Source organism: Elgaria multicarinata, chromosome 2, assembly GCF_023053635.1.
Source record: "Elgaria multicarinata webbii isolate HBS135686 ecotype San Diego chromosome 2, rElgMul1.1.pri, whole genome shotgun sequence".
Lineage (NCBI taxonomy): Eukaryota > Metazoa > Chordata > Lepidosauria > Squamata > Anguidae > Elgaria > Elgaria multicarinata.
In genome coordinates this window covers 43,416,075-43,438,480 of record NC_086172.1, presented here as the reverse complement: position 1 = coordinate 43,438,480, position 22,406 = coordinate 43,416,075, and the positions used below count along the sequence as shown (strand labels likewise).

At 43.0% G+C, this 22,406-nt stretch overlaps 1 protein-coding gene across 1 annotated transcript in view; it reads left to right on the top strand.

Annotated features, from left to right (window-relative positions):
- MYO3B (myosin IIIB) overlaps positions 1–22,406 on the top strand; it is a 264,396-nt gene that overhangs the window by 180,576 nt on the left and 61,414 nt on the right. Inside the window, exons 29-31 of the mRNA XM_063116401.1 lie at positions 917–1,031; positions 12,913–12,976; positions 14,417–14,552. Of these exons, the coding sequence (XP_062972471.1) occupies positions 917–1,031; positions 12,913–12,976; positions 14,417–14,552 (315 nt within the window). The remainder of the gene's footprint in view (positions 1–916; positions 1,032–12,912; positions 12,977–14,416; positions 14,553–22,406) is intronic.

Genomic DNA, 22,406 nt, shown 5'->3' with positions numbered 1-22,406 from the left:
TTAGTCCCCACCACAATGGTGCCCATATATGAACCCCTTAACTTTTCTCCATTTAAGTGAATACATTTCCCATTTAAGTGAAATGCTCACCATTCCTTCCCATGAGTAAAAGGTAATACACAGCCACGGGAGAGATTGTTGCTATGAGGGCAAAGTCTGTCAGCCATCCCACGGCCATACTGTTGGGGATTCTGCAAGGGTGTGTATTCTGAGGTACACTGAGGTACACTGCTCCCCTGTGCAGCTCTTGTCACACACAAACTGTTTCCAGCACATAGGCACCACCCATTACCATGCAGAACATTTTGTTAGCATCAAAATTAAACAGTGCTTCTATTTTCTCCATAGAAAATGCTTGCTGTCAAAGTCCTTCTGCAGCCAACCTCAGAGTGGGCCTTTTGGGTGGCCACTTATTCACGATGGTCACTAAACCAAGCAGTTTGGAGAAGGATGACTTACAGCAAGAGGCTGCAGGACTGGGCTGTTTTTGTCTCTGTTTTTGTTTCTGAGGGCTTGACTAAAGATTATGTCATCATCATCATCATCATATATTTCATACACACTTCTCTGATTGGATCAAGGCGGGGAACAACAGCAAGCATAAAATACGTAAAATACTGATTAAAAACATAGTATACACTGTTAAAAACTTCCTAAAAGCATCCTAAAAGCATATTAAAAGTATCCTAAAATTCTACTGGATAGGCCTGCTGGAAGAGATCAGTCTTGATAGTTTTCTTGAATGCTAAAAGACTGTCAAGCTGACGAGTCTCCTCCGGCAGGCTATTCCACAGTCTGGGAGCAGCAGAAGAGAAGGTCCTCTGGGTAATGGTTGTATAGTGTGTCATTCTCATCCTGCAAAATTTCAGGGATTGCTGCTCCACATTTGAGCTCATTTTTCTTAACGTCTGCTTAGCTTTCAGGGGGTACTTAGCTCGCAAAAATTATACGAGAATGAAGAACAGCACCAGCTACACAACGGATACAGAGTCTGTGAGCTTTGCTTCCAGTATGAGTTGTGAAGAAAACTGGTAAGTTGTGAGTGTTCTATCCAAAGAGAACTGAGAGAAAAAACATGTGGAGACAAATGCCTTCCCCACTAATTCCCAGTTGCCTTACTGGGCTGTTTCACGCATTAAATTGCAACAAACCCAAGGATGCTACTGAGTGTTTGCTCACTAGGGAGCTGCAACCAATCCTTGCTTCTGATGAAGGTACCTGTTAATACATGTTTGCAAGCATGCATTTGTTACATTCGCACTTGAAGCTTTTAGGTGTACCATTTAAAAAGTCATGTGCAAAGCAGCCTCTTATAACCCTCTCATTCTGTTAACAGGAGTGCAGAAACTCAGGGCTCGGGAGCCAAATCCAGTCCACCTGGGGTCCTAATCCACACTTCCAGGGGTCCCCAGATAGCCACACTCTCTTTTTCATAACCACTGATCGTTTGGTGGTTTCCCAGGTTTTGTGTAAACCTCCTCCCCATTCTGGAGAGTTGGAATTAGGGCTGTGCAAGCCGAATTCGGATATCCAAAGCCTCGGTGGCCATGTTGTGGCAAAGCCGCGATTCAGTGCACAGCCGTACTGGGGAAAGAGACTACAACTCCCAGCATGCAGTGCCTGGGAGGGATTCACCTACCGGGGCCCAGGAACAGTGGTTGATGCTGCTGCCACAACCGCTTGCCCCCATGATCCAGGATGCGAAAGTGACTAGAATGGGTGCCGCATGTTCCGTGAGTGCCCCGCAGCTGCCTGCTTCCCCTGAAAGGTGCCCGCTTCTGTGAGCCCAGCCTTTACCAGAAGCAGGTGGCTGCAGGGTACTCACAGAACGTGTGGTGCCCCTTCCATTGACTTGCCCATCCTGCATCAAGCAGACAAATCCAAAGCCGAGGCCGTAGTTGAAAAGTCTCTCCTAAGCTTTAGTTACTGGCAGTTGCTAAGCTAAAGTATGCCGGTAGGTGGTGGTGATAGTGGTTCTTCTCCACTACATACATTAACATCTTCCCTTATTTGATCAACCGCATATCTTAAATGGCGAATCACTCTTCTACGTGGTGCGACTTCTACATGGTGCGCTTATGTGCTCTTAATGTCTACAAGCTCCTTACTGTGTGGCTTGGCTCAATCTCATGGAGCATCTCCATGCCAGGACTGCATAGTGATACTGTGGAAAGATACCAATGGGCCAATCCATGTGGTAAGCATCTTACAAATGTTATGTCACCACCTGGAGTTGCTTCCATGTGGAAGTGTTTAGCACAAGTCTCCACATGGGGAATGTAACTTTTGAATCTGCCTCAGGGAGGCCTTGCTTTAATCTTCATTGTCTCTATTTCCACACTTTGAACCACTGCCCGGGTCATACATTTTCTCCAGCAGGAGAGACGGGAGGACCCATAGCTTCTTAAGCCACCATGCAGAAGAGTTTGACTAATCTTTTCCCAGCTGTGACACCAGTTTGCATTTTGTGCTCATCTTATGGTTTCACTGCCTGAGCTGTTAAGATTCTCTGGTGTTTATTTTCCCTCCAGCTTCATTGTAACATTCCTCTGTGTGATCATGCTACAAAGAACTGATCACTTTTAAAACTAAAATTCTGTACTGATATCTATCAGTCTTGTGTTCTATGTATTGTGTTGTGTCAGGATTATTATCAATGATCACCAGATGACGTGGGCTTGTGATAAATGGATTTTGGAAGGTTGGTTCTTTGGATGTCTGAGAATGCACTTCAATGTCCAGGGGTTCAATGAGAGCAGGGGATGTCAAGGCTTGTATCCAATGTTAAACTAACTTAAGTCCCATTCATTTCAGTGGATCTACTCTAAGTAGGACTAGCATTGAATACAACCTAAGTGTTTCATAAGAGATTCTTGCTTTGATGAGAGTAACTAAGATCTATGCCCATTTTCTTGTTTTGTTTAGTATAATAAAAAAAAGTCTCACCTTCACATATGGCTGCTGTTAAGCATATGGCAGTTGAGTCACATAGGAAACAGGAAGGATGATGAATAATGCTTTAGTGTTTAATTTAGTTGCTTTTGATATTTCCATGTGGTCCTGTGGATATGAAGTGTTGCTGTCTTCATCCAAGATTCAGTTCTAAGCTTAACTCAGGAGACACGCAGTGCCAACAAATAAGTAGTCAAGATGAGGTTCAACAATAAGTGGGCTGGCTACGGCAAAAGGGATATAAACCACAACAATCGTGGTCCGAAGCTGTACAGTGGCGTTTCAGAAAGACCAGGGACATTGATCTAGAAAAAGAATTGGGTCATTGCTAATGTATATATTCAACCCTTGCATTGGCTTTTTAAGATGCTATCAACTGCTCCTGTAATTGACTGTCAGGGATAGCAGAAATGTGGAATTAATAGACAACAGCTGATGTTCAGTATTTTCGTCCATCAGGAAAGTGGTATGTGAGCAAAAAAAGACTGGATCCAAGACCTTTCTAGTCCACCAGTCTGTTTCCAACAATGGCCAACTGGATAAGGACATAAGAATAAGAATGCAGGAAAACCCCTACTGAATTAGACCAAGGGTCCATCTAGTCCAGCATTCTGTTCCCACAGTGGCTAGCCAAATGCTTATGGGAAGCTGTGACATCCTGCCTTCACCTGTGTCATCTTGGCTTCACCTGAGAGACCCACAAGCTACCTGACAGGACTATCCACACCACTAGCACCCTGGACCACTTCAATCCCCCCTGTGCTAATGACGTGTGTGAGGGTTTTGACCTACTGCTGCCACTCCTGTCTCACCTTTATTCTTCAGGCCCCACAGCTCCACAGCCCAGAAACCTAGCCCCCAGTTTCCCATTCCGCTGCCACCATTAGTTGTTTTCTCCTCAGTCATTCCTCCACAGGTCACACCAGTTGTTTTAATTAATTGGAATTTATTAACATAAATAAGCGCGTGAACAAGCTTATTGGTTTCCTCACTTGAAATCCGTGTGGTTACAAGGTTCTAAGCCCATTGGTTTCAGTCAGTTATTTCTTTAAAAGATTCCACTATAGAATACTAAAATCATCCACTTCCCTCATATAATCATCCACTTCTCTCTACCCAGCGCCTACCCTTCACTTCACAGAATCCTAAACCACACACTCTTCTATCTCTTACACTTCTCCCACAGAATCCTACACTTCTGTCTCTTATCATACCCCTTACTTAACTGTCTTGCTGTCAGCTCAGACTCTTTATATAAAGCACTACATTTCTCCAGCTCCTCCCACTCTCACCATCCAATCAGCATTCACGCATTCAAATGCCCCCCCCCCTACGAACCCAACCTGTGCACACAAATTGTAAGTACATTGAGGCCTACTTACTTCCTGGAACTTTATGCATAATATAAACCATTAATTTTGCATATATTTACATTTAACGCATAATAGGCAGCTGAACATCACAGAAGCCCATAAGTAGGACATGAGTGCAGCAGCACTCTCCCACCCATTCTCCCCAGCAACTGGTGTACATAGGCATACTGCCTCGGGTACTGGAGGCAGCATATAGCCATCATGACTACTAGCCACTGATATCTCTATCCTCCATGAATTTGTCTAACCCTTTTTAAAATCTATCCAAGTCGGTGTCCATTACTACATCTTGTGGTGGTATAGCTCATAGTTTAACTCTGTGTTGTATGCAGAAGTACTTCCTTCTGTCTCTCCGGAATCTCCCACCATTAAGCTTCTTTGGATGACCCCCATGTCCTAGTATTATGAGAGAGGGAGGAAAAGCTCCCTATCCATTTTCTACATACTTTACTTTCTCACCCTTTTTCTAGACTAAGAAGTCCCAAATGTTGTCATCTTTAATCACAGGGGAGTTGCTCCACCCCCTTAATCATTGTGGTTGCCCTTTCCTGCATCTTTTCCAGCTCTACAGAATGTGCTTTGATTTAGACCAGAACGGTACACAGTATTCCAAGTGAGATCACACCATAGATTTCAATAAAGGCATTATGATATTGGCAGTTTTATTTTTGACTCCTTTTCTAATTATGCCCATCACGGAATTTGCCTTTTTCACAACATCTGCGCACTGGGGCAACATTTCCATCAAGCTATCCACCACAAGCCCAAGATCTTTTTCCTGGTCAGTCATCACCAGCTCAGAACCTATTCCCCTATTTGTGAAGTTGTGAGTTTCCCCCCAATGTGCATTACTTTACACTTTTCTTATGTGAACCACATTTTTCATTTGGATGCCCATTTCCCCAGTTTGGAGAGATGCTTTCGGAGCACTTCAATGTACCTTTTTGTTTTAACTGCCATAATTTGATTTTGTCAGCAAACCTAGCCACCTCAGTGCTCACCCCCAATTCTAGATCATTTATGAACAAAGTTATAAAGCCCTAAAATTACAGTATAGTTCAAAAAGGAATAAAATCAATGAGGTCTACAAATGCCCACTGGAAGAGTCTTAGCTTCCCACTAAAAAGTGAGCAGCAATGGAATGGGGCCAACTTCCTTGGGCAGAGTATTCCATTGCTTACCTTGGGTAGGCTTTGAGCTTCCAGAGAAGCAGTGTACAGTTGTAGCACCTGTTAGCTGGGTGCATAGTAGCTAATGCGGTAGTCACATTCACCATGCTCAGGTTTCAGTAGGTAAAAGGAAGGTAAGCTCCAGACCAAGCTGGTAGAGCAGAATCAAGCTAGATCTAGACAGAGCTGATCAGGACCTTGGACAGATCACTGGCTTCCAGCTTTTCACCTATAGCAAGGGGAGCTGTTGCTTCAGCAGGGTGCAAGTGCCTGTAGAGAGCTTATGAAAGTTGGCCAGCCTAGTAGTGCTGTAGGCTCTGCTCCTGTTGTAAAACTACCTATAGAATAGATTTATTTAAGATTCAGAAGATTTCCCCCCCCCCCTATCAACTGGATACTGACCCAATCCTGAAGTGTTAATTTCTCTGAGACTGATATTGGGAGCACTGTGGAAGAAGACTTGGGGCAAGAATTGTTTCATTGTACAAGGAACAGTGACTAGAATCCAAAAATACGTTAACTTAAGGAAGTTGTCTTCAGATACAAGCCTGAATTGGGGTGATTTTCTCTTCACCCCAGCAGCCCAATCATGCTCCATCTCATATTGCTCAGAAGGCCCCTCCCCAGCAAACTCTCCTTAGAGCAGTGCAGGTGTCAGTGAGGGGGGGTGGTGCGGAGATTAGGAAACCTACTCTTCATGAAATTCTTTAACTTATTCTGGGATCCAAGCCACAGCTATTCATGGTGATTTTGCATCTCCACAAATAGAGCCATCCATTTTAATTCACACGTGGTCAAAGTTTTGCTCCGTTTTACGCATAAAGAAAATGCAGCTATTTTCAAAAGCTGTGTGTTGCAGAGATATTCTACACATTAATGTTTCTTCAGGTTTTGCATATAAGGCCCAATACTGACAAGAGCTACTCAGACCTCCTGTGAAGGGAATGGAGGTTGTACAGTACAATGCATTTCCAGGCTCCAGGCCACTGTCCTGGCTCTAGACAAGGCTGCCCTTCTATGTGCACACAGCAGACAAACTGAAGAACTGAAACATGCCAAGGAGCAAGTGATTGTGGATATGAACAACACTTTTACATCAGTCAGTCTACAGCTTTGAGGAGAGCCCTGTGTGGGAGGTGTGCCTGAAGGCAGCGGTAGGCTGGAGGAGGGCCAATAAACTGAAGTTAAATACTTCCTGGTGTTAGGTAGACAGCCTGTCCTGGATGAGGTAGCTCTTGCTGTGATAGAGCAGGTGTGTAGTCTGGGAATACTCCCCACTTCAAAGCTGTCACTGGAGGCCTCAGATGGTCCCAATATCAAGAAGCATTTACAGCCAGCTACAGCTCTTCCTGGACCAGGCTAATCTGACAACAGTGGTCCATTTTCAGATAACTTACTAATTCAACTATTGCAATGCTCTCTATGTGGGGCTTCCCTTGGTTTGGAGCTGCAGCTAGTACAGAATGCTGCCACTCATTTGTTGACAGGGGCAGTAAGATGAGAGCATATCACACCAGTTTTAAGATCTCTGCACTGACTGCCACTGAGCTACCAGGCTCAATTCAAGTACTAGTGTACAAAGGCAAAAATTGATCAGGAACCAGTACTTAAAAAAAAAAAACCCAACTGTTTGTCTTCCCCAATATTGACCATCCTGGGATTTAAGATCAGCTGGGGAGGCTTTGCCCTTGAGGAATGTGGCCTGTGGGCTATCACACGTGGCAGAGCCTTCTCAGTGTTGGCACTCCAGCTCTAGAACTGCCTTCCAGTAGAGATTTAGCTGGCCCCCATGCTGTGGCTATTAGGCACCAGTGAAAGACCTTTTTATTTGTGCTGGCTTTGGGAGTATCAGCAAGTGCTCTTTGGCTTTTATTGATGGATTGGGTTGTTATTTTATTGTAGTTGGACATTCCCGTTCCCACTCTTTCCTTAACATTGGCAGGCTGGTAGCTGAACTAGAATAAGGCTGATCTTGGATAAGATCAGGCTGTAACTCAATTCAAATAGACAATAGCTGGATTACATTTGTTTTAAAAACAACAACAATCCATTAAGGCCAGACCAGCTTGTCAATATAATATATGTGACAGAAATTAAAATGTTTGGCAATTAGGCCCCTCTCTATCCAAAAAAAAATCTCCAGTGCGACATCTAACATCAAGTGTGGTCTACTGCACTATTGCTATTACATGTGTAGAATTTGATAGGAGCGTGGTCCCCCGAGTGTTTGACAACGCTGACTAGTTGCACTGGGGCACCATCCAAGATTAAGTCAATGATGCCTTGCCTCTAGCTAGCTCTATGTCTATGTGTTTTAAGACATATGTCTATTGTGTTGGATCCAGATTTTGTCAGACTTCGAGTAGATCCACTGAAATCAATAGAAAAGTGAACCGTGGCTAATTTAATTCCTATTGATTTTAATGGGGTCTACTCAAAGTATGACTAAGTCTGGATACAACCCAGTTCTGTCTCTGTTGCCACCATTTATCCAGCCAATGTGTGGGCAACTAAAGTCCCTACCACCACATGTTCTGCTTTGACTGCCTCCATGATTTCTTTTTCCATCTACGGACATAGGAAGATGCCTTATTTTGAGTTAGACCCTTGATCCATCTAACCCAGTATTGTCAACACTGACTGGCAGTGGCTCACCAGGGTTTCAGGCAGATTGTTTTTTCAGCCCTACCTGGAGATGCTGGGGACTGAACTTGGGACCTTTTGCATGCAAAGCAGGTGCTCTACCACTGCGCCACAGCTTTTCAGATCAACCTCTGAGCTTTGGTAAGGGGCAGGATATGTATGCCCCCCTATACTAACTATTTTGTGGGGCTTCTATCACCCCCAGCAGTGATTCTGCAGAGGAATTCCCCACTGCCTAGCAGAGGAATCAATGAATTTGTCTTTTGCCGGAGAGCCAATTGGTTTCCTGCAGTTGATATGCCGTTTGTATTCACAAGAGGAGACTCTCTGCTGGGCTTGGTTTTTGTCTGAGTGGTATTTCAAAAGCGAAACAGATGATTTACATTCATATGATGGTACCATTTATCATTTCAACTTATTCTACAGTATCTCTAAACAAAGTATTACAATACCACTCACTGTACCTGTCAAGATCTAATAGATGCTTCAAAGAACATGATACATTCAGCACATGCAAAAACCTTTCCCACACCAGATCAAAGGAAGCAACGGTGCTTGTATATTTTACAATGGCAGAGTTGAAAGGATTTATGATGAAAAAAAAGAAAAGAAAAGCAAATGCGGTAGCTATGAACAACAGCACAGTAATGCCAAGTAAAATGATTCATAGGTCAATCATTGATATTCTTTTGCACGTATATCCACAGAAACTAGATGCTAGTGAGAGTTATTTCATGCATAAAATGATAAGAAAGACATGCATTTCCCAATCCTATGCGTGCTTACTCACAAGTAAGTTCCACAGAGTTCAATGGGCCTTGGGCATAGGAATGGCAGTCCAGACCTTATAAACACTTATTGGGTTCTTGCTGTTCTAGTATCATTTTTAATCAGAGCAATGCCAGTTTGTCTGAATAATCACCCAACAACTGTTTTGTGAATCATCACTGTTAATAAGATGATTATTTCTGCGTTTCATTTCCTTCTGACCTCACTATTTACAATTCCCCTTCCCTCCCCAGCTGTGTATATATACCTGTAATACAGGGATAATACTTCACTTATCAAACGAAGCAGACTATAGCCCACAAAAGCGTATGCCATGTTTATTTGTTAGACTTTAAGGTGCCACATGACTCCTTGTGTAAGATTGCTTATATTTATGATTTATCTATTTGAACATCTCTCTCCTAAGTCTGCTGGTGCCTGATCCTCCAGAGAGATCCGCGTGAGCAGTCAAGTGGCCCATTCATTTAAAGAATCCATCCTGCGTGATGTTTGTTTTGTTTGTTTGTTTTGTTTACAAAGTTGTAGGCTATGAATGTTCCCATTGACTGCAGCAGCAGCAGGATTGGACCTTAACTAATGAAGTTAAGTCAAGTAATAGGGACAAGCAGCAGTGGAGCAAAATATTTTAGCAGTAAGCCACAAATTCTGTCAACCAGCAGCACACTGGTAAATAGGTACTTCAGCAGGAACTCTTTAGTCTATGACTGGGTTCGCACAACATGTTAACCAACTCTCAGTGGGTGAGTTGGGTTATTGTTGAGCCGTGGATTGTTTGTTGAACCTTGGGTTAGCGTGTTGTCTGTACCCGGGACATTTCTGCAGGGTGGCTTGTTAAACATGCAGACGGGTGGCGCTACCATTAGGCTAACTAGGCAGTCGCCTAGGGCACAGATCTCAGAGGGGCACAGTGCTGCCCTTTAAGGGTCACAGTTTTATACAAATTAGCTGTTTTAATAAAAGGAAAATATAATAGTTCAGAAACTCTTCTTGAACAGCTGAATCGAAGTTGGCAATTTTTTTCGGGGGGTGCAAGTAGCTCGCCTTGCCTAGGGCGCAAAATACGCTGGCACTGGCCCTGCATGCTGCAGAGTGGCTTATTTTCCTCGAACAAGGCACCTTGAGAAACCATGGTTTGTTGTTGGGTTATTCAGGGTAGCTAACAAGCCACCCTGCAGAAAATGTCCCGTATTCAGGCAACACACTAATGCACGATTCAGCAAGCAACCCACAGCTCAACAACTCATACTGAGTCTGGCTTAGCATGAACAGCCTCTATGCTTTGCCGTCCTTGTCTTTATGAAACCAGGCTTTTAGGAAAGCATAACTTGCATTCTTGTTATGCGTCAGCTGTTGTTTGATTCCTGGCAGGCCTAAATTTGTGTGAGGGCTCAGCCCAAGCATTTGTTTTAAGTGCCAGGGCTTAATTTTGGAATATCGGAATTAAAAATAGCTTTAAACGCCCCTGGAACAGTTCAGAATGTATTCCCCTCTCCCATGGATAACCACAGAGAATCGCTACATATTGCATCTGATGAAATGGGCTGCAGTCCATGAAAACTTATGCCAAAATAAATGTGTTAGGGAGGCTTATGATCATCCTATGCAGGACGGGAGGAGAGGCGGAGGTGATTTTTGCCTCTCTAGCCTTCCACCTTGCATTTTTTGCTAGGTGGGCTTTTTTGCTAGATGGTCACTTCAGAAGAGGTGGGAAGGAGACTGGGGAGACCTCAGGATAACTCATATCCTGCTCTCTCCAGTCTCTTCCCTTCCCCACCCACTGAAACACCCTCCAAGGTCAGGTTTCCAACCTCAGAAAGCAACTGGCACATTTCTTTCCACACCAGCTACAATGGGGAGGGGGTGGAGCTCCCATCCCCCCCCCCCCGAGGTTGGAATACTGTCTCTGATCTCAGAGCAGGGAACCTGAAAAATCCTATGGCTCCTATCTAGGTGCCATAGGGTTGCTCCCTCCATCTTTAAGGTGTCAAAGTCTCTTTGTTGTTTTTGCTGCAATAGGATAACAAGGTTACCCCTCTGGAAATCCCTACATATTAGGAAGTAGAAGGAGGGCTTTCCAGATGAGAGGGTGGTGTTTCCATACAGATGTGAGCCCTGACATCCCTTTTTCCTAGAAATTAAGCAACAGTTCTTGCAGGCATCTGACTTTAAGGGCAGATATATTTTCAAGGCTGTAACCTGTTCTCTTTCATCCAAGGCTATAGGACATGAGATAAGGGGCTTAACTTACAGGAAGGCAAATTTTGATTGAACATCAAGAAAAACTTCCTAATGATAAGAGCAGTCAGACAATGGATCCGCTGTCTAGGGAGGTGGTGGACCCTCCATTGCTCGAGATCTTCAAACAGAAACTGGACCATCATCTGTCAGGAATACTTTAAATTGGATTCCTGCATTGAGCAGTGGTTGGACTGGATGGCCTAAATGCACCCTTCTCATTCTTAGGATTCTGTAATTGGCTGGTCCTGATAAACTGCTCTCTCATGTGTGTGCATCTATTCTCAGGGTGTGTGTGTGTGTAAGAGAGAGGGACAGGATCTACACTACTGCTCTGTAATGGTATTGAAGTGCACTGACAACTGTTGGGGGCCACAGGCACATTCCATATACTGTTTTCAAACCGCTTTCAACATGTTATATCCTGCTTGGTGTAGATCTGGCCAGGGAGAGGGAGGGAGAGAGCCATTTCTGGAAGACACAGAAGGAAGGCTGAGAGTGATCTTGAATTATCTAGGACTTGGGTTTGCAGCTTTGGGTGCAGGCAGGTGTAAGAGCACCTGCTTGTTTTCAGCATGCTTCTGCTTGTATAAATAAAGCAAATATTTATTTAATACCTTAAGTCTCCAGTGCTTTATTAGCCAAAGGGAGAGGAACTTGGTACTGTTCCCCTAGAATTTCCCACCTCTTGGGGAAGTGGAGAGTGTATAACAATAAGGGGAGACATGATAGAGGTGTACAGAATTATGCAGGGTGTGGAGAATGTGGATAGGGAGACATTTTTCTCCCTCTCTCATAATACTAGAACCCGGGGTCATCCCATGGTGGGAGATTCAGGACAAATAAAAGAAAGTACTTCTTCACACATCACATAGTTAAATTATATAACTCACTATCTCAAGATGTAGTGATGGCCACCAATTTGGATGCCTTTGAAAGAGGGGTTGGATAAATTCCTGGAGGAGAAGGCTATCGATGGCTACTAGCCCTGGTGGTTATGTGCTACCTCCAGTATCTGAGGTTGCTGGGAGACATGGGTGAGTGGGTGCTGTTGCACCATGCCTTGCTTTGTTGGTCCCTGGTCAACAGCTGGTTGGTCACTGTGTGAACAGAGTGTTGGACTGATCCAGCATGGCACTTATGTTCTTACGTTCTTACTGTAAAATTTCATGTCAAGTGGCACAAAAGAGGTGATGTGTGTGTGCAAGGCAGAATAGCACTATGGGAACTTTGTTTCTTGTTTGTGGGCAGCAGAAGGTGTCTGCTGGAGAGAGAAGCTGCATAGGACATTGAATTTCAGAGGTGGCCTTCCTCTTCAATAGGCAGTGAGGAGAAGAAGAAACCAACCAACCAACCAACAAACAACAGCTCTTTCTGCATGCACAGGTCTCCCAAGAGTTCTCCCTTGCTCAATGTTTTTAAAAGGAGGACAATTCCTTTAAGTTTCAGATAGTACATTCTGTGCACAATTGTTGTGCGAATAATATGCTTTTTACAAAAATTAAACAGTAAATGGGAAGGTCTACAGTTATATATTTTGCCATAGTGATTTAGCTGAGAGAATGAGGGAATATTACTGATGGATTGGGAAAATGTCACCAGAACTTAAAATATAATAATGCTTTACGGTGGATTCCTGCACTGAGCAGGGGGACGGACTCGATGGCCTTATAGGCCCCTTCCAACTCTACTATTCGATGATGATGATGATGATGATAATATAACATCAACAACTTCTTGTTGTGTTTTAGGCAGCAAAGTAGCAGCCCAGCTTCTCCTGCAGAGCCGGATTTTCTTGACAAACAAACAAGCAAGGTACTATGAAGTTTAGACTCTAAAATGCCATAAAGAAATCCCTGAATCTACAGTTCTGAAGCGTGTTCACGGTTGCTTGGCATAACCATCAGAACATGAAACCGTTAGTGGTGTTTTGAAGTCTTTGAGACAAAAGCCTGCTTGCTAAGAACTTTAGTTCTGTAGAAAGACAGGGAGGTACAGTGAATAAGAGAATCAAAAGGCTGGAAAGCTGCTGCTGAGAATAAATGCTCGCTGCTCCCCGAGGTGATTTGTCTGTGCACTTCACTTTCTACAGATGTTAGAGCCTCTTTTTTCGTAAGGACCTGAGGTTCTTTGGTAGCACTTTGATATCCTGCTCGAATTCAATATGTGAAATGGAGGAGTCGCTCTGTGACTGGGAGCACAGCACGGGCTTTGAAGTCTGATCCAATTTTTGCTGCTTACCATTTGATGTTGAAAGGATGAAATGAAGAAAATGTACAGTTTTTGCCAGTAACTCTGCTGAGCATATGTAAGATTAAAAAAACAAAATCCCTTGGATGATGTACTTAGAAATGTTAAGCAGATTAATACCTTCCTATAGCCTTTTTTCCCCCTTCTTCTAAAGATACAAATTAACTTTGAGAGGAAAATCAGCATACAGTGTGTGTGCCATTATTGCTCATTGCCTCTCTCTGCCAGGGTGGAGAAGGGAACGGGTGGCAGGAAGGGAAACAAACAGATGCTTGCGATCCAGGTGCAAAGAATGCTGCCCAAGAAAGACACAGGGCCCCATACAGGCAAGCATGGGCATTTTGTATGGAGGAAACCCACAGGGCTCAGCAGAACTGGACTCACTGGACTGAATCCTAAATTGTTCTAGACATCCCCAAACTGGTGCCCCTCCCCCCCAGGTGTTTGGGGGCAGGATCCAGTATTGCCACTACACTTCACATCTTTCCATTGCACCAGTAGGACCCGACACTAGTTCAAGAGGCAGTCAGTGCTTCGTAAAGGAACTCCACACATGAGCAGAAACACCCATTCCTCAATTGGGACAAATCAGGGACGCTCCCTTCTGTAAGCTCGGCTGACCTGCCCTATTCCATAAATGACTGTGTCCACGCATTTCTGTTTGCTTTAAGAACCGCCAGCTCCCCGTTGCGCCAGCAGTGGGTCTGCTGGTGTGTGGGCTGCATAGGATATGGCCGATGGACTGCAACTCCCAGCATTCCTGACCATTAGCCATGCTGGCTGGGATTGAAGGGAATTGAAGTCCAAAACATTGGTAAGGCACCAGCTTGGGGAAGCTGCTCTAAGCTAACATTGAGCATGTGCACGAGGCTGTCCAGAAGTTGACATGTTATTCTCATAAAGGCATACATACATGTTTTCTTGCCTAGACAGAATACAAGGATGAATTTGGTTTTTTTAAACCGTGTTTCCGGTTTTTCTTTCTTTTCTATATATTTTTTAAAGTGCTCACCTGATACTTCAGCACCTCCGGTCATTCCGAGGCATTCGGACCACATGAAGGATTTGCAGCCCCACAGCCAGTCAAATGCAGCTGTAAATCACCACTTCTCTTGTCCGCCAAGATCACAGGAAGCACAAGGTAAGAAAGATGATAGCCTACAAAACCATCCACCCTTTCATGTTGAGAATACCTTGCCTTTGTGGAGAAATCCTCCATCATAGCAATGTCTTAGAAATTTCCCTCGAAATGTGGACTATGTACAGCAAATCTAGCAGAGGCTCAGTTGCTCTATGGATCTTTCCCCTCTTTTACCCAAGCAATGGAAACCTACTACGATAATGGACCTACTCTGTCTTTGCCTACCATCCCTTCATTGATACTATTGCTATGTATTTTAGGCATACTTCAGGTAAGTGATGCAGTTGTAGTTAACTTCACCAGTACCTTAAGGATATATCCCATAGGATATATCCAGTATCGTCAGGACTGTCTACTCCTGCATCAACCTAACTGAATTCTGAGATCATATTCTAGGATTCTTTTCTGTTCTTCTGAGGTGATGTAAGTGGTGACTGAGGAAAAGGCCTTTTTAGTGGTGACCCCAGAAAGATCTACACCACTGCTTTAAAGCACTTTAAAGCGCTTTTTAACAGTTTTGACAACTGTTGGGGCCCAGGACACATTCCATATACCATTTTCAAAACTGTTATAAAGCGCTTTAAAGTGCTTTAAAGCAGTAGTGTAGATCTGCCCCCCCCCCGCCCCCGTTTTTCAAACACTCTCCCCAGAGCAACATGCTTGGCACTCAGCCTCTTATCCACTTGCCACCAGGGCCAGACAATAGCTTTTTTATTTACCCCACCCTTTTAATATTTCATCTGTGTTTACTGATTTATTGCTCTTTTCTCCTCTTGATAGATTGCATTTATATCCTGCCTTTTTTCTTCCAAGGAAGTCAAGGAAGCATACATAATCTTCTTCCTCCCCATTTTATCCTCACAACAACAACCTTGTGAGGTAGGTTGGGCTGGCCCAAAGTCACCCAGTGAGCTTCTATGGGTGAGTGGGGACTAGAACCCAGACCTCCCGACTCCCAGTCCAACACTCTAGCCACTACACCACCCTGGCTCAGCTCTTTAGTCTGTTGTTGTTTTAGTGTTTAACTGTGATTTCTTTACTGATTTGTTTGTTTTTTTTGTTGAAAATCTACTATTTATTCATTTCAGTGATTTAATATTTTCTGTTTGAAACCAGTCTAAGATGGTGTCTAAAGGAAACCCTCCTAATAAAATTGTATTTGTTTCATTTTATTTATTTATTACATATATATCCGACCTTTCCTCCAAAGAGCTCAAGGCAGCGGATGTGATTTTTCCTCTTTTTATCAGAACTCTGTGAGGTAGGTTAGGCTGAGATATAGTGACTGGCTCAAAGTCACCCTCTAGGCTTCATGACCAAGTGAGGATTTGAACCTGAGTCTCCCCAGTCCTTGTCTGATACTCTAAACACAACATCATGCTGGGGGGCTGCCTATACAGCAGCAGGTTGCCGCTGCGATAAGCAAACCCTGTGCTTTTGCTGCTTCAGAGTGGTGGCAGCTAATCCCAACACAGCAGCAAAAGTGTGGGGTTTCAGGTGGCCAGGGCTACCCCCTACTCTCTGCCCAGCCATGCCTCCACTGCAACTCTGGAGTGAGGATAGAGGGTGGATGTAGGCCATACTTGTGTTTTTCTTGAGAAAAAAAATGGGGTAAGTCCCTGCCTTTTTCCACGCAGCTTCACGGGAAAGCCCCGGGGTGGGTGCATGCGAGGTGGCTACTGGAGGATCGAACCTGGGACCTTCTGTATGCAAAGCAGTGAGCCATGGCCCATCCCCTACTATAAATATAGCAAATGGAGAAATCCATTATGCTCTTGTTATGGTTTTCAATCCAAGGATTCATAGAACAGGTCTCTTAAGGATGTGTGTATTACACTGGAACACTTTAAAAGGATTCCACGTTAAAACAATAAATCTGCCAAATGAAACGATTCCCTCCAAGCCTGCATAAGAGATGTGACTATTACACTCTTAGCTTTCTCTTTAACACTGAATAATACTTTACTCTCCAAGTAGTCCAACAGAACTTGTAGATGTGTTTTCAGAGAAACACATCTATTGTTCCTCCTGGGAGAAGTTGATGGAACCCCACTTTCTATAAATGGAACAATAGAGTCCATTGTATGCTAATTCAACTTAGCTGTGTAAGAAATACTGTGTCAAAGGGGAGCACCAATTAAAAATTTGTTTTGATGAAGAAACTGTTACACCATTGACCCGATCTACGAAGGAAATAAATAGGTGGAAAGAACAGCCACAGAATCTCTCAGTAATGTATTTAATGCTCTTAAGATAGGATGTGATTATCAATCACTCTTAAATGAGTAAGTGTTAAAGAAATAAACCTCTTGAAGACTAATAGCCAATTCCAGTGCTCTTGAAAGCATAGCTCTTCGGCTGGAAATTCAAATGTGTTCACACCCCAGTGAGCCTGAATTGCTCTTGGTGCCCTGATGTGTAGTTTTAAGTGTACAGTGCTTAAGCCGAAATGAAATGGCAAATACAGTGCCTTATTCTTGGAATAAATATAGCAAATAGGGTATACAATGGAGAGCTGTTTCAATGGGCCTTGGAGCCCAATCCTATGCAGATTTATGCAGAAGTAAGTTAATGGGATTTAGTGCCGAGTCAGCACATAGGACTGCAGCCTTGGATTTACAGTTACTGGTGAAAAAGGGCAAAGTTACTGCTTGCAAACATGTGTGTTAAAACAACAGCCCTGATAGCTCTTTTTACACAAAAGACAGCTCTCCAACAGGATGGTGTCCAGTGGAGAATTAGCCAGAGGGGAAGGGGTGAAGCACCTTTTTTCCTGGCCAAATGATAGAAAAGTGTTAACATTTGCTGATGACCTTCCAGCAGGTTCCTAAGTTGACCACACACAAACTGGTGCCCTAAATAAGGATGATCAAAGGAAACTGAAGAAGATTCCATTCCCTTTTCAGATAGCACAGGTCAAATCACTTTAGAGCCAAGTCTTTGCCCAGAATATTACACCAAGCAAACCAGGCATTTTGATGTTTCTCTTTTGTAGCTGAAACACTGAACGGTTTTGCTTTCTTCTAAGATACGCAAAGTGGTGTCTTTTTGCACAATTTTCTTTCATGCAAAAAGCCACTCTTTTCATTTGGTTCACCCAATCCTTCAGTGACATTGCAGTATCGAAACCCCACTATTTTGTCGTTGGTACAAATTCATGCAAGTCAGCTGCAATGGTTTAGAATATGGTTGTCTGAGGGTCATGAGGCCCAATTAATTATTGTCTATGAGCAACACCATCTCTCCTGCCTCTGTTTTCATTACAATGTAATTGGAATCAGGAGGGCTGAATTGGAACCCCAGCAAGGGTGGATTGGGACCCCAGGCCCCCAGCCCTGTATTACATGTCATGATCCATATATCCACACTATACAAATTAAACTGAGGCTGTGCAATCCTGCACTATACAACATCTTCACAAAGTACAACTGTGATATTCTTAAGGGAAGCACAAACCCGCTGAATCAGGAACCACTTAATGTTCCTGTGTGAAAAAAAACACACATTCAAAGTCTGGAAAGAAGACCCTTGTCAATTTCATCTCAGCATCAAGTCCGCTAAAGCCTCAGGGCAAAGTCTAATCAAGGAGGTTTGTTTGTATTATTGTTATTTTAGTTCCTTGGTGCCTGAGTGCCCCCCCTACTGTGCCACACCAGCACAGGAAATATTCTCCTTGTTGTGTTAAATAAAAGTGCTGTGCACACAGGACTCCCCATTTTGGAATTTGTTGTCTTTTGAATTGCATGCATCATATCCCTTTGTTCAATTTCTGGAAAGAAAAAGAAGGCAAGTAGTTGCAGAGCCATTTCTTTCCCATCTTCTGTCCAGGGCTTGCAGAAAAAGTAGAGGAGCACTTTCAGTTTTCATGGGATTTCCATAGCTGCTTGATGAAAAGTTCCACATTTCAAACATGTAAAAGAACAAGAGAATTCAGGCCTGTCTAAAAGTCATCCTTTCCTCTCTGCAGTTATGTGAGGTCATGGCTAGAGAGTTCTGATGAGGAACTAGATGACAACTCTGGTGAACCTTGGAGGAAGTCATAGCAGTTAAATGAGTAGGGGGAAAATATTTATTTTATTTGTTTATTCCATTTATAACCTGCCTTCATACAAAGTACTCTAAGTGGAATATAGAGTTAAAACAAGTTTTATGAAAACCTACAATATATACAATGGGGACCTTGCAGGATTATCACACAAAGGGAGAAAAACATCTGAACATACTTGAACTGATTGTGCAGAATAGACCAAAGCAGACTTGTATTTCAGCACTCACCTGGTTGCCTTGAGGGTAACCAGAAATTCCATGCAGGCAAGTGAGAGGGCTAGAATTGCAGAGGATTCCAGCAACTTGCTTATAAGGTTTCTGTGCTAGCTGCCGAAGAAGGAAATCTCCCTTGTCTGTATTTAGCATAGAAATCCAGACGACCAGCAGAAAAGGAACAGTTTGCTCTGTCCCTCTTCTACCATTTTGCTTGGTCGAAGGCTTCTATTTTTACTATCCTGCCTCGAAGGCTGTGTTGCCCTGTGGGCTGCAGAGGAGGGAGCTTCTCTTCTGCAGCCAGCATGGGAACACAGGTTATTAGGCTGGTAGCAGGCTAGTAATTTTTGTTGGGTTATCAACAAGGCTAGACCCAAAGACATAATCAGTAACAAACAATGGGCCTGTTCAGACGACGCACTAAGCCGTGGTTAGGCTGCTAACCCTTTTGCAGCAAATGGCTAGTGAGCATGTTTAAACTGTGGTTGTGTAGCCACCATGGTTAGAAATGGTTCACACGACACACTAAGTCATGGTTCACATGGTTTAGCGTGTCGTCTGAACAGGGTCAGCATATGCAAATGTTGCGTGTTGTCTCATCTTCAAGCAACCCTTGCTGCCAGGGTTTGCATAACATGACAAGCCATGCGATAGCCCCCATGGGTAAATTAAGCCAAGGTGCGCCATCCTGAAGTCCGGACCAGGTCTATGACTCTCAATGTTTCTACTCAAAAGTGAGTCCCATTGATTTCACTGGAGCTTACTTCCAGGTACAGGATTGCAGCCTTAATCCCTTATGTGACTGGTTTTATGCTGCTCTTATTTGCCTGTTGTTAGTTTTGATACTGTTGAGTTTGTATTGATTGTATTTATGTGTTTGTAAAGCCACCCTGGAGAAATTCTTTTGAAAGGAAGGAGTGAACTCAATAAATCAATCAATGGTTCTCTTGGATTGGTGGTACTGAAATATATAGTACATACAATTTTTGCATTTATCACTATTGCTTACATTATAGTAAATCACATTAGGTCATCCATTTGGGGGAATATCCAGATAAAATGTAATTAAATCTTGCAAGAGGGGCTGGACAGTAGGTGGAAGGATGTGGTTGTTGGTGTGTGCTTTTAAGGAATATGTTGGGAACACAGATTTGATATATTATTGTACCTTTATTATAAATCTCTAAAAAAACTGTTGTTAAACAAACAAACAAAACACAATATAATCATGTTCAGAAAGACTCAGGCAAGAGTCATGCATAAAATATTTTAGCAAAGAAATAGATTTTTTGCATTTAAAATGAAAGTATCTAACAATTTGTTTCTAACCAGTTTCCAGTATATGTGGTTTTTCTGTCTCTTTCATTTTCTATCCCTGACTCAGAGCTTTGCCTAAGTACTTCTTTTTCTTTACCAGTTCTTTGTTGATGGCTAAGCTTTTTATCATACCATACCTCGCTGTGCTGTTATTATTGCTCAAAGTTTTCCTAAATATCCTCTGTGAATCCCTCTGACAGCTTTTCTGACGATGCTTAGCCACTGCTGTGAGTACTCCAAAGCAGCAGCGTATGTCTCTGATGACGGTCCCTTCGCTGAAATATTGTACCTCCCAATTAATTTCTCTTCACTTCTCTCTCATAGCTTGCTTAAGCTTGTGCATTGCTGCTGCTGGAATTATTAAAATTGCAGTATGGTTTTCTCTGTGTTCCCTTTGTCTGCCAAGTCACCTTAGATCTGTGCTTCCTTTAATCATGGTTCTTTATAATTAGAGATAAGAGACTGGCATTTTTGTATTGTTATCGAATCTTCCATTAGTTGAATATGTTCGCTTTAGGTACCCTTAAAGCCAGCAGATGCAACTATTCCGTTTAAATCACCATACCGATGTATATATTTACACATTTGGAGGATGCATTAAAATACAAGTTTGACATCATGACATTTGGCAAATGTAAATGACAATTTTGCCATCAGCAGCAGAGCAGGTTTTTACAGTGTCCATAGTTTAGGGCCTAAACTTTAGGCCTTTAGGAATGACAAAAAATATTATTATTTATCCTATGTAGAGAATTGCTATCCTGAATATGTATATGCATTATGTTATGAAGATAGGAGCCAAACCCAAAAAAAAAATGAGTATCAGAGAGGAAGTCTTCTCATATTATACTAGTGAGATTCATACATGCATATGCATATATATATATATATATATATATATATTAGCTGTACCCTGCCACGCGTTGCTGTGGCTCAGTCTGGTTAAATTGAAAAGAAAGAAAAGACAAAGCGGATGTTTCTAATATGTTTAATTTCACAATGCTTGTGGATATACAATATTTTTAGTTGTTCCATTGTCTGTGTAGATATAGAGATTGTCTGGTTTGCCGACTCTAGAACACACAACATATAATTGTCCATGTGAGAAGCAATCTGTGTCTAGATCTAAACCACACAATTCTAAAGATTGGCCCTGAGCTTTGTTGATGGTGATTGCAAACGCCAATGGAATTGGGAATTGCAATCTCTTAAATTGAAATGGCATATCTGTTGGAATCATAGGAATGCGAGGAATGAGGACATCTTCACCTTTGAAAGGTCCTGTCAAGATTGTTCCTTCTATGACGTTGCTCAGTAATTTTTTTACTGCAAGCTGCGTGCCATTGCAAAGTTTTGTGAGAGAACATGCAAATAGGAGAGGAGGCAGAGGCAGTGGATTGGCCTACTGTTTGGTTTTTTAAAAAGGATATTTTTACAGTGATGAGGTTAGTGGAAACTCCTGGCAGTTACCTTTCTTCAGAATGTGTAACTGTCACAGGTGTGACATCTATATTCACTCAGCCAATTGTGAGAGAACATGCAAATAGGAGAGGAGGCAGAGGCAGTGGATTGGCCTACTGTTTGGTTTTTAAAAAAGGATGTTTTTACGGTGATGAGGTTAGTGGAAACTCCTGGCAGTTACCTTTCTTCAGAACGTGTAACTGTCACAGGTGTGACATCTATATTCACTAAGCCAATTGTGAGAGAACATGCAAATAGGAGAGGAGGCAGAGGCAGTGGATTGGCCTACTGGTTGGCGATGTCACAATGACCTATGAGAACAAATAGGAGAGAACATGCAAATAGGAGAGAAGGCAGAGGCAGTGGATTGGCCTACTGGTTGGCGATGTCACAATGACCTATAAGAGCAAATAGGAGAGAACATGCAAATAGGAGAGGAGGCAGAGGCAGTGGATTGGCCTACTGGTTGGTGATGTCACAAGGATCAGCAGGACTGGTTTTGAGGAGGCCTATTTCTTCGACTTTAAGACAAACCTTTGACCCCATAGAGAACATAGTTACATAACAACGCTCGCGTATTCGAACGCAACGCTGTGTCAAAATTTCACAGCAATTGGTGAAGAACTTTCGGAGATATAAAAGCATGTTTTTACGGTGAGGAGGTTACTGGAAACTCCTGGCAGTTACCTTTCTTCAGAACGTGTAACTGTCACAGGTGTGACATCTATATTCACTCAGCCAATTGCGAGAGTACATGCAAATAGGAGAGGAGGCAGAGGCAGTGGATTGGCCTACTGGTTGGTGATGTCACAATGA